At 35.6% G+C, this 15,143-nt stretch overlaps 1 protein-coding gene across 1 annotated transcript in view; it reads right to left on the reverse strand.

The window, feature by feature from the left end:
* Positions 1 to 15,143, reverse strand: part of ZNRF2 (zinc and ring finger 2) — a 104,048-nt gene that overhangs the window by 17,029 nt on the left and 71,876 nt on the right. Inside the window, exons 3-4 of the mRNA XM_045864497.3 lie at positions 10,912 to 11,017; positions 2,689 to 2,768 (exon numbers count right to left, since the gene is read on the reverse strand). Of these exons, the coding sequence (XP_045720453.1) occupies positions 2,711 to 2,768; positions 10,912 to 11,017 (164 nt within the window). The 3' untranslated portion in view covers positions 2,689 to 2,710. The remainder of the gene's footprint in view (positions 1 to 2,688; positions 2,769 to 10,911; positions 11,018 to 15,143) is intronic.

Below are 15,143 nucleotides of genomic sequence, written 5' to 3' on the forward strand. Positions count from 1 at the left end.
TAATCTAAGACAGCAAAAGGGGTGGGAGGAATTTATCATTTGACAAATAAGAGCAGTCAGCACAGAAGCAAAAATTTGAGTTAAGATATTCCATGTCTGTACATTTGTAAAAATGACTCTTCAAGACCCATAGAGACAAATTCCATTGATCTTTTAAAAATTTTTTTAAAGATTTTATTTATTTATTTATTTGAGAGAGAGAGAGAGAGAAACAGCATGAGAGGGGAGAGGGTCAGAGGGAGAAGCAGGCTCTCCACTGAGCCAGGAGCCCGATGTGGGACCGATCCCAGGATTCCGGGATCATGACCTGAGCCGAAAGCAGTCGCTTAACTAACTGAGCCACCCAGGCGCCCCAGATTCCACTGATTTATAAGATTTGTGAGGGCAGCTGCCACCAAACTAAGGTTCTATATATTAAAAAAAAAAAAATCAATAAAAAGATAACACTGATACATAAGTAAGGAAACTGAAATGCTGTTTAAGACTAACATGTATATTGACTATGAGATGAAACACATGTTACTTATACCCCATAAGCTCACTGTAACACTAAAGGAAAAATTTAGCTGATTGGATCATGAAATAAAAACACTTTTAGGACCATAAAATCCCATCTCACATAAAAAAGTTTACTGCCTCTAAAAGACACGTTTTATCTATAGGTGAAAACTTTAGACATATTATCTTGGTATGTAAAATACTAAGATAAAAATTTCATTTTATTAGCACGAGTTTTTAGTACTTCTCTTTAAATGCTTCTATAATTTTAGCTATACTTTTAGTTTATTGGCCCAGACATACGGTTACAGTGAAGATATTCCAAAGCATCCTCTTCAAAACACCTGCTCACCTTGAAATAAAAACATACCTGCACATATACTCAAAATATCACTCCATCACCACTCTTCTTTTATACAGAAATCTTATCCCAATTCATACTTCCAGTGTGTCAAGGTCTGCTCTGAACCACCTCATGGGAAAAGGTTCAAAAACTGACAGTCTGGGGTGCCTGGGTGGCTCAGTGGTTCTGCGTCTGCCTTCAGCTCAGGTCATGGTCCCAGGGTCCTGGGATCGAGCCCCACATCGAGCTCCCTGCTGCCTTCTTCTCCCTCTCCCACTCCCCCTGCTTGTGTTCCCTCTCTCGCTATGTCTCTGTCAAATAACTAAATAAAATCTTAAAAAAAAAAAAAAAAAGCTGACAAGTCTTCTCATACCCTCCAGCTTCCCAAGGAGTTCCCATTTCCCATGCAGAACCCTACTGTAATTGTGACAGAGGTCTCACTTCGTGCTGCATTCTTACTTCAGTTGCTGTAACGGCTATTCAGTAATCTCAAATCTCCTCTGTCAATACTCTAATCTGCTGCTATTAAATTATCCTCATTAAGGGCAATGATCTGTTTCAGTTTCCTATCTTTAGTCTTAGCCATTCAGAAAAGACTGCTGGCGGTTACCGTCTTAGGTCTCTGAATACAGAGATTCCAACTCCTGAAACAATTCCTGGATTGGCTAAAATGTTCTGCCTGGATGTAAAAACCCAGTGCTTTATGTCATTTCTGCAAGTCTTCTCATAAAAAGCTTTTCATATATACGAAGATATCAATTAAATTAACTACTTTTTCAAAGCTAAATGATGTCATTTAACTCACTTCATGGAATATGGAAAAAACAATAATGAGTTTATCATTCAATTCACTGAACAATTTCAGATAATGCAGGATAAGCAGCTAAATCAGCAGAGCAAAACAAATTCTGTATTTGGTTTAAAATTCATCTTTTTTTTCGCTTTTCCTCCTACTGTATAGACAGGTACTATATAACATGTTGAGGATACTAAGGTGCAAGATTAAACTGAATGAATGAGTACATGATGCAACTTTTTGAAGAAAATGCTCCTACCTAATTATAGCAAAATAGATAAAAACACAATCTTTGCAGCCAATATGCCTGGGTTCAAGTCCCAGTTCTACCAAGAACTAGCTTGACTAGTCAAGTTCCATAACCTCTAACTTTGTTTCCTCATCTGTATAATGGGAAAAGGAATAGCAAGAGTCCTGAGCTCAAAGGGTTGTTACAACAATTAGATGAGTTATTAATAGATGTAAAATGCTTAGAACAATGCGTGGCGCATAATAATGCAACATAAATGTTAACTAATTATGATGATTAGAATTATAATATTATGTTGCATTACCTAAGAACATACCTGTCAAGTTTGGAATAAGAGTACAGAATTTGATTCTGTTTACTAAATGCATGCCTTGGACTATTGTGCATACTGCTTCTTAAAGTTATGAAATTAATTACTCTGGCCTTCAGATTTCTTAGTGGTAAAACAGGGTAATATGTACTGATATGTACATATGTGCAGTACATGTATGAAGTTTATACAAACCATATACTTCATGGGTTTAAGCACTAAACTAAAATTAAATGTGTTTTAAAGTACCAAGAATGGAGAAGTTACTCAATATATGACTTTCTTATGGAATCAATAAAGTTGTTTTCTATGTATCTTTTCATGTGAGTTTTTTACACAGTAACCTAACATAGTGTCTGGGACACATACACATACACACACACACACACACACACTTCAATAAGTAAATGAATGAATTAAAATGGTGGCTGAGAATGTATAACTCAAGTAACAAGCTTAAAAGCAATTAAAACAGAAAAAGGGAGAATTACCTATAAAACAGGAAGTTGATGCTTAATCTGAAGGGTGCTCAGGGCAAGATCTATTTACTTCAAACCATTCATCTATGCAGCTAGAAAAGAACAAAACCAGAAAAATTGAAACACTTATTGTTTAATTATTGATATCATGACAGCCATAATAAAAATTCTTACTTCTTGACCTTAATATATATTTACAGGAAAAAAATTTCAATATTTTAAATGAGTATATTTGGCATATGTAAGTAAAAGATAAGGATCTGTTTATTACATTTTGATTTTTTTTTTTTTTTTTTGTAATCTCTACACCCAACGTGGGGCTAAACTCATGACCCTAAGATCCAGTGGCATGCTCTTCTGACTGAGCCAGCCAGGCATCCCACATTTTGATTATTCAAAGCAGTTAAGGAAATAACCTTTGCAAAATTATGCTATAAAGTACTTTAAAGTTTAAGTAGAACAACCATTACCAAAAGAGAATCTAAAGAACTAACACTTTACCAATATTCAAAATTAAGTGACAAATCTGGGCAGGTATTTTTCTCTTCAAAATATTCATTCATGCAAATACCATCTGTTCATGTACCTATCAATGTAATCAAAAACAGCTTTTAAATTCTAATTCTTGACAGTACTGCATCTTTTAAATGACTATACTTCAATACTTACATATAAATATAGCCTTTTAATTCTATCCCACTCTACAATACATATACATACACAAATAAAAATACTATCATCCAATTGCATTTATATTTTGTGATTTTATTAGAAGTTAAATATTAGGGTGCATATAATTATCCTCATTATAGATCTGCACTGTTCAGTGCAGTAGCCACAACCCATACGTGGCTATTTAAATTCATTATGATTAAATAAAAGAAAAATGCAGTTCCTCGGTCACACTATCACATTTCAAGTGCTCAAAAGCCACGTGCACGGCTATTGGCTATTCTACTAGACACACAGATATGAAACATTTTCATCACTGCAGAAAATTTTAGTTCACTGTGATAAATGGTAAGGCCTTGATAAGGTTAAGTAATTTGTCCAACAGCTAGAAAGTTACCCAAGCAGAATTCAAACTGCTCAACATTCTCATTGTTGACAACTGTCAAATCTGCATATGCCACAAAGCTAGAAGGCTTGGCTAATATGCTTACAGGCAAAATTATTATGTATCCTTCTCATATGCTGATAGGATAGTTTGGTGGGTAAAAATAATGGATGAAATTAAAAGGAAAAAAGGTAAAGTATCTCATCCACACAATATTCTTTCAAATATCTTAAAATAACTTCTGTTGCATTAAGACTTTTATTGTCTAAATAATCATGCCCAAATTGGCTTCTCAGCCTGCTCTCTATCCTACTTACTTGGCTCTAGTGGTCCCCTGGTCTACTGAAACATCCCTTAAAATGAAGTACTGAACTGGGGCGCACGGGTGGCTCAGTTGGTTGAGCGTCCAACTCTTGATTTCAGCTCAGGTCATGGTCTCAGGGTTGTGAGACCGAGCCCCCCATGGGGCTCCGCACTAGGTGTGGAATCTGCTTGGGATTCTCTCTTTCCCCCTCTCCCTCTACCCCCGCACCCCCCACCAAAAAAAAGTAGTACTGAACAAAATACTCCAGATATATTAACAATTCACAGTACCTATGGGTATTTATTTTACAAGCCATGTAATTTTGACTGACACTGAGAAAGTATCACTGTAATATTCCATAAATACAAACATATTGCAATTTATGTGTCCATTCCTTTACTGATGGACACTTTCAATGATGCTAGGAACATTCTTATACATGTCTCTTAGAGCTGTGCTACTCGAAGAGTGGCCCACAAACAGTGCTAATCCATGAGCTGTCTGTTACCAGTTCTCAATGAAATAAGGGGCTTTTGAGCCAGAATACCCATTTATTTTGCATCTAACTACACTGTTTTAACTTTTTTTAAAAAATTTAAATCACTGCAAGTCAAGCTCCTTTATTTCATCCTGGACCTGCATACTGAGTAGCAGCACCGTCCTAGAGCACAAGATCAAGAATTCCTCCAGGGCTTATATTTTGGAGTGGAATGACTGAATTGTGGAATATATACAGTACACAGCTATGACAGAGCTATTCACCAAGTATACCAATTTACATTTGTATGTTTACTGACCATTCGGGGTTCTTTTTTTTTCTTCTGAATTGACTTAACTTTTGACAAATTTTCTATTTTGTCTTTTTCTTATAGGTTTATAGGAAGTTATTATCCAAATACTTCAGCTATAATATAGTATACACATTTTTGATGAACCTTGCTTTTTACAAAATCATACACTAAAACTAACAGGGCTTATGGGAAAACCCATGTTAAAGGCAGACCACTCAAACAATACAACCTTGTAACCAGAACAAAGCTGTGTTTGTTCCAGATAAATAAAATACCACTGTAAATACAGGATTTTTTTAAAAAAAGGGTTAAGTTAGCTTGACATAAAGAGGACTAGGGAAGGGGGTGCCTGGCTGGCTCAGTCAGTGGAGCAGGGGACTCTTGATCTTTGGGTTTTGAGTTCAAGCCCCATGTTGGGTATAGAGATTACTTAAAAAAGAGGACTAAGGAAGGATTAATATTAATATGGGGACAAAAGCCTAATGCACAAAATTTGAAAACTATGAATGAAGCAAGCAAGAACTTCCAAAATAAAGCCTGTGGTCTAACTAAACTGGGTGTAAGAATGTTCAGTGGATGTATCAGGCACACCTCATATCCTGGGGTTCAGTTCTAGACCACAGCAATAAAGTAAATATCGCAATGAGTCAAATAAATTTTTTGGTTTTCCAGTGCATATCAAAGTTATGTTCACACTGTACTACTAAGTGTGCAAAAGCATTATGTCTTAAATATATATACACACACATAATTAAATATAAGAAACAGGGCAGAGGACCATTGGGGAAGGGAGGGAAAACCGAATGGGAAGTCATCAGAAAGGGAGATAAACCATGAGAGACTCTTAACAATAGAAAACAAACTGAGGGTTGCTGGAGGGGAGGGGGGTGGGGGGGTTGGGGTAACCAGGTGATGGGCATTAAGGAGGGCACCTTAATGTGATGAGCACTGGGTGTTATACACAACTGATCAATTACTGAACTCTACATCTGAAACTAATGAGGTACTATATGTTGGCTAACTGAATTTAAATTAAAAGAAAAAAAGAAAAACATATATAATTAAATTACGTATATTTATAGTAAATTTATTAATTTAATTAAAAAATACTTTATTGCTAAAATAGGCTAACTACCATCTGAGTTTTTAGTGAGTCATAATCACTGATCAGAGATCACCATAACAAATAACTAATGAAAAAGTTTGAAATATTCTGAGAGTTACCAAAATGTGACACAGAGACACAAAGTATGCAAACGCTGTTGGGAAAATAGTGCCAATAGACTTGCTCTATGCAGGGTTGTGAGAAACCTTAAATTTGTTTAAAAAGAAAAAAACGGGGGGAGCTGTATCTGTGAAACGCAATAAAATGAAGCACAATGAAACAAGGTATATCTACACTGTATTCTCCCACGGCCCATTTCCATATATACTTTCATCTGTTTTTATTTGATAGAGCAAACACTAATGTGCTGAGAAATATTCTTTATGAACCAGTACGAAGATCATCTCATTACATTGTCACTGTTCTTCCACTTACCAACTGCAATGAGCTAACTGCATTACAGAAAGCTGCTGAAGGAGAAGCTTGTTTCAGATACCATACCAACAAACTGTTGTTACGTGTACTGAAAAGAACTCAGCCTGAGGTCTAGTTTTCTTTTACTTTTTCACAAATTCATGATGCAAAAAAGTTTTAAATGTTAATACAGTTAAATTTATCAACTTTCCTTTCGAAGTTGATGGGGGGGGTATGTTAGCCCTAAAAATATCTCTTACCAAGAGGTCAAGAACATTTCTCTACATTCTTTTTTTTTTTTTTAAAGATTTTATTTATTTATTTGAGAGAGAGAGAATGAGAGAGAGCACATGAGAGGGGGGAGGGTCAGAAGGAGAAGCAGACTCCCCGCTGAGCAGGGAGCCCGACGCGGGACTCGATCCAGGGACTCCAGGATCATGACCTGAGCCAAAGGCAGTCGCCTAACCAACTGAGCCACCCAGGCACTCTTTTTCTCTACATTCTTTCCGACACTTGTAAAGATTTTGATTTCCATAGGAACATGATTAGTCAATTGGGAATTGATTCTTATTCCAACTATAACATTTTTCTACATCAATAACCAACTGATTTGGTTCAGTTCACTGAATTGTTCATTCTTTCTCTACTACTGTAATACCACCTCTGCCAAATCAATTTTTTTATTTATTCATTTACTTAACAAATATTTACATAGTATCCATTACGTGCAAGCACTTTCTAAAATTTAACTCATTTAAAACCTCCTAACAACTCTATGAAGTTGGTACTATCGCCTCATTTTATAGACTGAGGGAGGGGAAAGCTAACTACAACTTGACCAAGATCACACAATGAATTAGTGGAGGGGCTGGGACTTGAATCTTGGGAGGAAGGCTTAACTTCCAAGAATCCATGCTTTTAACAACCCCGTGCTATGCTGTCTCTCATATGCACACGAGTGTTTATGGATTCTATTCCTATGCCCTTTCCACACTTGTCTTAATAATAGTCTTATAATGTGTCTGTACAGGGCAAGTCCCCCAGCAGTTTTCTTCTTCGTGAGTATGACTGTTCTTGCCATATAGGCTCTTTGGTCCATGTGTATTTTAGAATCCACTCATAAAATTACATGAAAAAACTAGTTGAGATTTGAATGGGACAATATTAACTATGTAATCTGGGGTTAAGTGACATCTTTATGACATGGAATCTTTCTATCCCCAAGATGGAATACCTCAAATTTTAGATCTTCTATATCTTTCAGCGAAGTTTTAAAATCTTGAGTATCTTTTCTGGGATGCATTCTTAACACAGCTTACAGCCATTGTAGGTTTTGTGGCTGTTAATGTTGTTATTCTATAAAAAAAAAAAAGTTATATTTTCTTTTTTCTTACTGGGATATGAATGCAACTAATTTTCATGTTGAGCTCCTATCTGGCAACCCTGCTAAGTTCTTAATCCCTAAAAAAGAGAGCAAAAGAGAGAGCATGCACGTATGTGCACAGAGGGGGAGGGACAGAGAGAGAAAATCTTAAGCAGGATCTCAGGGAGGCCTGATCTCATGACCCTGAGCCGTAATCCAGAACTGGATGCTTAACTGACTGAGCCACCCAGGTGCCCCAGTCATTAATTTTTTTCTAAAGATTTTATTTATTTATTTGAGACAGAGAGAGCGAGCGAGTGAGCATCAGTCAGGGGAGGGGCAGAGGGAGAGCCCTCTGAGTGGGGAGCCCAAGAGGGGTCAGGCCCTGAGATCATGACCTCAGCTGAAGTCAGACACTTAGCCAACCAAGTCACCCAGGCACCCCTCTTATTAATTTTAATAATTTATCTAACATCTACTCTTTGCTTTTGTTTTGAAATCAATTCGTAAGTATAGAGTTATACTGTTTTCTCACATTTATTGAGATAATATGGTCTTTCTCCTTTGTTAATGTGGTGTACTACATGTATAAATTTTCTAATCTTACAGTGTCTTTACATTCCTAATAGTCATGAGGCATTACTTCAGATATATATTGATGAATTTGGTTTGCTAATATGTGTTTGGATTTTTTGCATTTATGTTCATAAATAAGAGTGCCTTCTAATTTACTTTCCTGTACTTGCCTTGTCTGATTTTATTTATTTTTTTAAAAAATGTTATTTGTCAGGGAGAAAGAGCCAGCGAGCACAAGCAGGGGGATCATCAGGCAGAGGGAGAAGCAGGCTCCCCGCTGAGCAAGGAGCCCAATGCACGACTCTACCCCAGGACCCCGGGATCATGACCTAGGCCGAAGGCAGACACTTAACCGACTGAGTCACCCAGGCGTCCTACCTTGTCTGATTTTAATATCAAGTTTATATTATTTTCATAAAATAAGTGGGAGAACCTACAATCTTTTCCTACTATTTGGAGTGTTTACAATTGTTAACATGGTGTAATTTGGATGTCTGGTAGAACCTGCTGTCAAACCATCTTTGTAAGCCTGTTTTTAGGTTTTTGGGTCTTGTTTTAATTTTTAATATTTGTTGTTTTTCAAGGTTTGTCTTAATAACTACTTGTAACAGTTATTAGTCAACTCAGGTTTTCTATTTCTTTTTGAATCATTTTGGTAATTACTACATATCATAATATACAATTAATAATATATAATAAATATATATTATATAAAATATAAAATAATATATAATGAATTGGAAAGATAATAATATTCTTAAAGAAATTGCCTGTTTTGTTTATATTTTTAAATCAAAGAGTGTAAAATTTTTCACAAAATTTTCCAATTATTTTTAATTTCTGTGTCTGAAGTTATGTGTCATTCCTATACTGTTCACTTTTTCCTTCTAGAGACAATCCTGCCAGAGGCCTATCTATTTTATTTGTCTTTAAAGAACCAACTTTTGGCTTTGTTGGTCTCTACTCTAGCAGGTAATTTTTTTATTTCATTATTTTCTTCTCTCACCTTTATTATTTTTTTGTTCTATTTTGTGTTTCTTCATTTTTCTAATTTCTTAAGGAAGAACTTGTTTAATGATTTCCAGTCTTTCTCTCCACTCTAACACAAGCCTTCCAAGGATCACTCTAGAAAATGTCAAAAGGGTTTTTCGTTGTTATTCAGTTTTGAGTATTTCTAAGACCCATTATGATTTCCTTTCTTTTTGGGGGGTAGGTGGGGAGTGGGGAGAGAATTCTAAGAAGGCTCCACTCCCAGTGTGGAGCCTGACAGGGGGCTTGATCTCAGGACCCTGAGATCCTGACCTGAGCCAAAATCAAGAGTCAGACCCTTAGCCAACTGAGCCACCCAGACACCCCTCCATTATATTTCTTCTTTAATCTACAAATTACCTAAAAGTATGTGTGAAGATTATTCATCTTTTATTACTGACATATAACTGGCCAGAGAACAGCTAGCTTTCTGTATGGCACCAATTTTTTGTAGTTTGCTAAAACTTGCTTTATGGCCCAGTACACCATCAATTTCTGTGTATTTCACATGTGCTTGAAAAGAAAATGTACTAATTGCTAGGCGCAGATACACATACATCCATTAGACAAACCTGTTAACTGTATTGCTTGATTGTTCTAGGTCTTGACTCATTTTGTGTTCATCTGCTTGACTCAGTGAGAACTATGTTGAAATTTCCCATTATCATGACATTTTTGTCCATTTCTTTCTGACAGTTCTATAAATATTTTACCTTGAGACTGTTCTTAGGTTCACCAAAAACTGAACTTTATATACCTTTATCATATCATACTAGCAATATTTTTGTTAAAATTTATTTTGTCTGATATTAATTTAGCTTTGTCAGTTGCTCGTGGTTAATATTTACCCGGACATAATTTTCTATTCCTTCACTTGCACATTTTTCTATATCCTTATGTTTAAGTGTTTGCTCAGCAACAGCATACCTCAATCTTTCAGTCTGCTGTCAACTGATGAGTTTTATTTAGATTTCTTAAAATTACTGATATTGTATTTATTTTTGCCTCCTTATTTTGTATTATTTATTGTGATCTCTATGCTTTTCCGTACACCCACCTTTAAATAAAATTCTGCCTTATTCCTTTTATTGGTTTAAAATGTTATAGTTTTCTATTTTTTTCTGTTCACCTTAAATAAATTTTTTTTTTTTACCTAAAAATTGTCCTGTGTTGCTCTGAAACTAAGAATACTTTATGAGAATCTAGATGGATGTTGGAGTCAAACAGACATGGCTAAAATCTCAGCTCTTCCATTACTAGCCATGTGACCTTGGAGAGATTTCCTATGGTCCCTCGGCTTATTCCCTCAATTATAGAATGAGATTGTTACAAGGTTTACATGAAATAACCTAGCTAAGCTGTTACGGACAATACCTGGGTAACAGGAGATGTTTAGCAAATGGTAGATTTTTGGATACAAACAGATTTGGGCTTTAATCTTAGTTCCAGCAGGTAAAGAAGGCAATTGTTTTTTTTAAGAAATAGGGGAAGGGAGTTTCAATTAAGAAAACTTTTCAGCCCTAAGGACAATGTTTGAAATTTTGAGAAGCATCGCTTACTCTACTATCAACTTGGTTAACATAAAAAGAAACTTACCCTTTATGATATATGCATAGACAAGGCAGTCGTGCTATAGTATCTCCCTGCTGCAATTCTTCAAGGCATATTGCACATTCCCCAGCATCTTTACTCAGTACATCCTCTGAGGAAAGAGAAAATGAATTCAGGACAATAAAACTGAAAGACGAATTATAGGAAGACTAATTTATAAAGAGTGGTGACTGGCATATTTTGTCAGAAATACATAAAAGTCAGCACCCATATTTGAAGTACTATTCATAAGTCAGTGAATAATATTTACCTTTACTCACAGACAGCATCTTATTTCCATTTCCATTTCACTGAGGCATTACAGTAAGCAAGAACAGTGCAGAATCCTCCGACTTGCAAAGGATTTTGCTATAAAACTTCATCAGCAAGTCAGTTATTTGCAATTTGGAATTCATATTCCTTCTCTTACTAATCAATATTAATTTGATGCCCAGGATAGTTCAAAAAAATTTAGAGTGTAATGTGGCTGAAAAGACATGAAAGTACTATTATATTTTTAAAATTCTAAAATAACAAAATTGGATAAGTTAAAGAAATCCCCCTGAATATGGGGCTTCTTAAAAAGGTCTACTTAATTCAAGAAAATCCAAAGGTAGATTAAAGTTTTGTGTAGATTCTGAAAGGGACTTTTGAAAACTTGAGGATTTCAGACAGGCAGCAATTCTTCTTAATCCTTTTCCAGAACAATACCTGGCCGACACCAGGCAGTAATTAATTAGACTGGCTTCCAGAGGGGCCTGCAGACTGTTTAAAATACTGCTATGGTAAAACCCTTTACAAAGTGAAAATTCCTTTCGGGGGGGAAAAAAAAGGTTCTTTCAATTCATGTTTTATACTGAATATTTAAATATTTTATTAATGTTAAAGCTTAATTTTTAAAAGGATCTTGCCTAAAACACAGATATTAGCCAGATAAAATGACGAAGAACTAAAACATGCCATTGCTGTAAAGTATGGAGAAACTGCCAAATGTATGAGAATGTATACTCAGTAAGTGTCAAGAATGGAAAACTAAAGCAGGAACATGCAATATGAATTTATACCACAAACAACTAAATTACTGTCTGTAGAAATAAAAATCAAATAGGCTAAAGAGAAAAGACTACACCAATCTCTATCTAAATGCTTAAAGACAGTGCAAGGTAGGGAAGTTCCTATAATTATTTGCCAGGTACTCCTACACCTCTTATAAAAAACCAACGAATTTAATTGTGCATTTATCTGTAATCGTTCCTTGTAGAAAAATTCATTCTCTAAGAAGTAGTTCGCCCTTCAGTTATTCATATTGAGATAGCACATTAAGAGGCAACACACACTCTATTGGGTCTATACCAGCAGACAGATGATTTACCCATAAGGCTGGAGGGGGTAACAGGGCAACCTCTGCGGAAAAAGGCCTTGGCATGAAAAGTTAATGTGTTCAGAATCTAGGGAATATGGTTGAGATGATTTTAGCTAACTACTGGGAAGTTCACAAGCTGACATATCACAATCAGAGACTTGACCAGGATAAATAAAGCTGGGTAAATGGAAAATGTTCTCATTAACAACCCCCTCTAGTGTCTTATCCCCACTTTTCCCTTCTTCACCCTGGAGGTCCCAACCACTATGTCCACTCCACCTGCCCTGAGCCCGTCTTTCCTTCCTTCTCTTGATCTCCATTTTTTTTCTTATTGTTCTGGATAGCTTTCCACAGATGGGAAACCAGTCTAATGTAAAAAAACCTAATTAGTGGTATATATTGGAACCCACAAAAGGAGGCCACTCCAGTGGCCCCACCCATGTCACAAATCTAAACCTAAATCATCCTGCACTTACAGAAAACACCTCACTATCAAGGCAATGTAACACCAGTCACAATCCTCCAACTTGGCTTTAGCTAGCTTATGTTACCCTAGAAAACAGGTCCTTCTAGCCAATCAGGCCCTGCTTTTGGGCTGCCTCTTCGAACATTATATAAAAGTTGCTCTTGAAAAAATACCTTCTGAAGGGCTCGTGAGGCACCGTACTCCCTCAATCTATGGATTATTTTCCCTTGAATAAAATACAGCAAACTCGTTACTGAACTGTTTTAGTTTCGCCATTTGACACTAGGATGACAGCAGTGAGAGGATGTGAAGGAGACACTAAAAGATCTTAGCAAAGGTCTGTAACTCCAAATAATACAGTATATTCTCACAGCATCTATTTGATTTCTCTCACCGCAAAGATATACCACATCATAACAATGAGTCTGAGTTCTACAACAAACTTCAAAAAAAATCAACCATCACTTTTTACCAAGCCTAAGACATCAATGATTATAACATGTACCATTAGTTCGCACATAAGTAAAACAAACCCCCCAAAACCCCTCAAAAACCCACCATTAAAATGACACAAATCAACTTTAAGGTGCATCTCACTTTCCAGAGCTGTTAAAGTATGAAAAGGAAGTGTGTCTTAGAATTGGTGAAACATGGTATCACATTTTCTACCTTTTGGAATACATTAATATTGCATCTAGATTTAAGTCAAAATGAACCATATAATCTCCATTATCTTATTTTAAGAAAATGAGATAGGCCAGCTCTTAAAAAATAAGGAAAAAGCACTGCCATTATATTTTACTATGTAACAGATTGTCAGCACAAAATGAAAAGAACTAGAATCATTAAGTATAAGTTTCTGAATGCACTGTTCACAGAAAAATAAGTGTCTTAACAATACTTTCATGGTGACCTATGACCAAGTCTCAATTCTTTATTACAAAAGGTTTTTAAAAATCTCTGAGTTGGGAAAATTTTACTATCTTGAAGGCCTTGGTTTTATCCTATTTTTAAGTAAATTTATTTACGGTACAACAAAGACAAATACATTCTGCATATAATTAACATAATGATATTTATTTTAAGAATATAATGTTATGCTTTGCAAGTACTAAGTTAAAAAAAATCATTTTAGTTTAATCTAAAATGCCGTATTAAAGTCAGCCATTTAATCATAAGCTCCCTAAGCCCTAGTAATGAAAAATAATCAGAACTATATATTCTATGTTAAGAAAGGTGCACCTATATACAAGAACATTCCAAGCAAATTTCAATGCAGAAGCAGCCTATATTCACTGTAAATAGCTTCTAGTGAAATGATCTCTGCTCAGAAAATTAAAAGGGCAATGTTAACATGTTATAGACAGACACTACTCAACTGCATTTTGATAAGCAACTGAGTCAAAAGACAGTTCATTCACTGCAAAACCCGTTCCTGTCTCAAATAGCAAATGCGTTGAAAATTCACTATGCAACACGGTTCCTTTTTGCCTACATGGGGGTTTGCTAGAACGTTCCCCTCTACCACCCCATTATGACAGTGTCCTTCCATTCAAAGGAAAGTTTTGAGCTTGGTAATGGGAAACATTCAGACTTAAATATGGTTGGGAAAAACCACTAAGTCCAGGATACTGAAGCATCTTCAAGACAGCTGGGGGAAAAAATGTTAAAAATCTTTAAAAATGTTGAAAATCTTTAGCCAATCAATTGAAAACATTCACAAAGATACTACTATAAGCAATATGGAGTCAACATTTTAGGACTGCAATACATCGAGGGCAGACTATTAATAGCCAAAATTGTTATTAGAGAAGCAGAGAAAGGAACACTAAGAGATTAACTTCCATAGTTAGCTAGTCTGACTGGATTCCTGCTCTCCACAAGCACTTATAAATGGAGAGGCACTGAAGATAGTGAACAGAAACTACTATTGCTTTTTCAAGTGTTGCTGATGTCCTACCTAAACATCTGGAACACTAAAAGTTAAATCAGTGTACTGTTTATCAGTCTCGTTTTTTTTTTTTTTTTTTTTTGTCTTATTCATATGGTGTATGCATTAATTTAGATGTACTGATACAGGAAAAGAAGAATTAAAGCAGGAAGAAAGCAATGATTTTCTAACCAGAGGTGGGAACCAGGATCACTTGGGTAGGCATTCTGTCTCAATACAGAAAATAAATTACATATACGTGGGCCACATCCCTAGAGATGCTGAAATACACACCTGTCTCAGAAACACAACTGCTATCAATTGAACAGCATGTCGAAGTAGAAAGAGCGTAAGATTTGAAGTTGAAAATAGGAATCTCCATCCTTTCAGTTAGCTATGTAATCTCCAAAATGTTGGTCAACTTTGAGTTTCCTTTTACTCTTCTTTAATATTAGTATAATAAAGGTACCCAAAATATT

The sequence above is a fragment of the Mirounga angustirostris genome, unplaced genomic scaffold (genome assembly GCF_029215605.1).
Source record: "Mirounga angustirostris isolate CCGP_5_RB_7025 unplaced genomic scaffold, mMirAng1.0.hap1 SCAF_12, whole genome shotgun sequence".
NCBI classification, from domain to species: Eukaryota; Metazoa; Chordata; class Mammalia; order Carnivora; family Phocidae; genus Mirounga; species Mirounga angustirostris.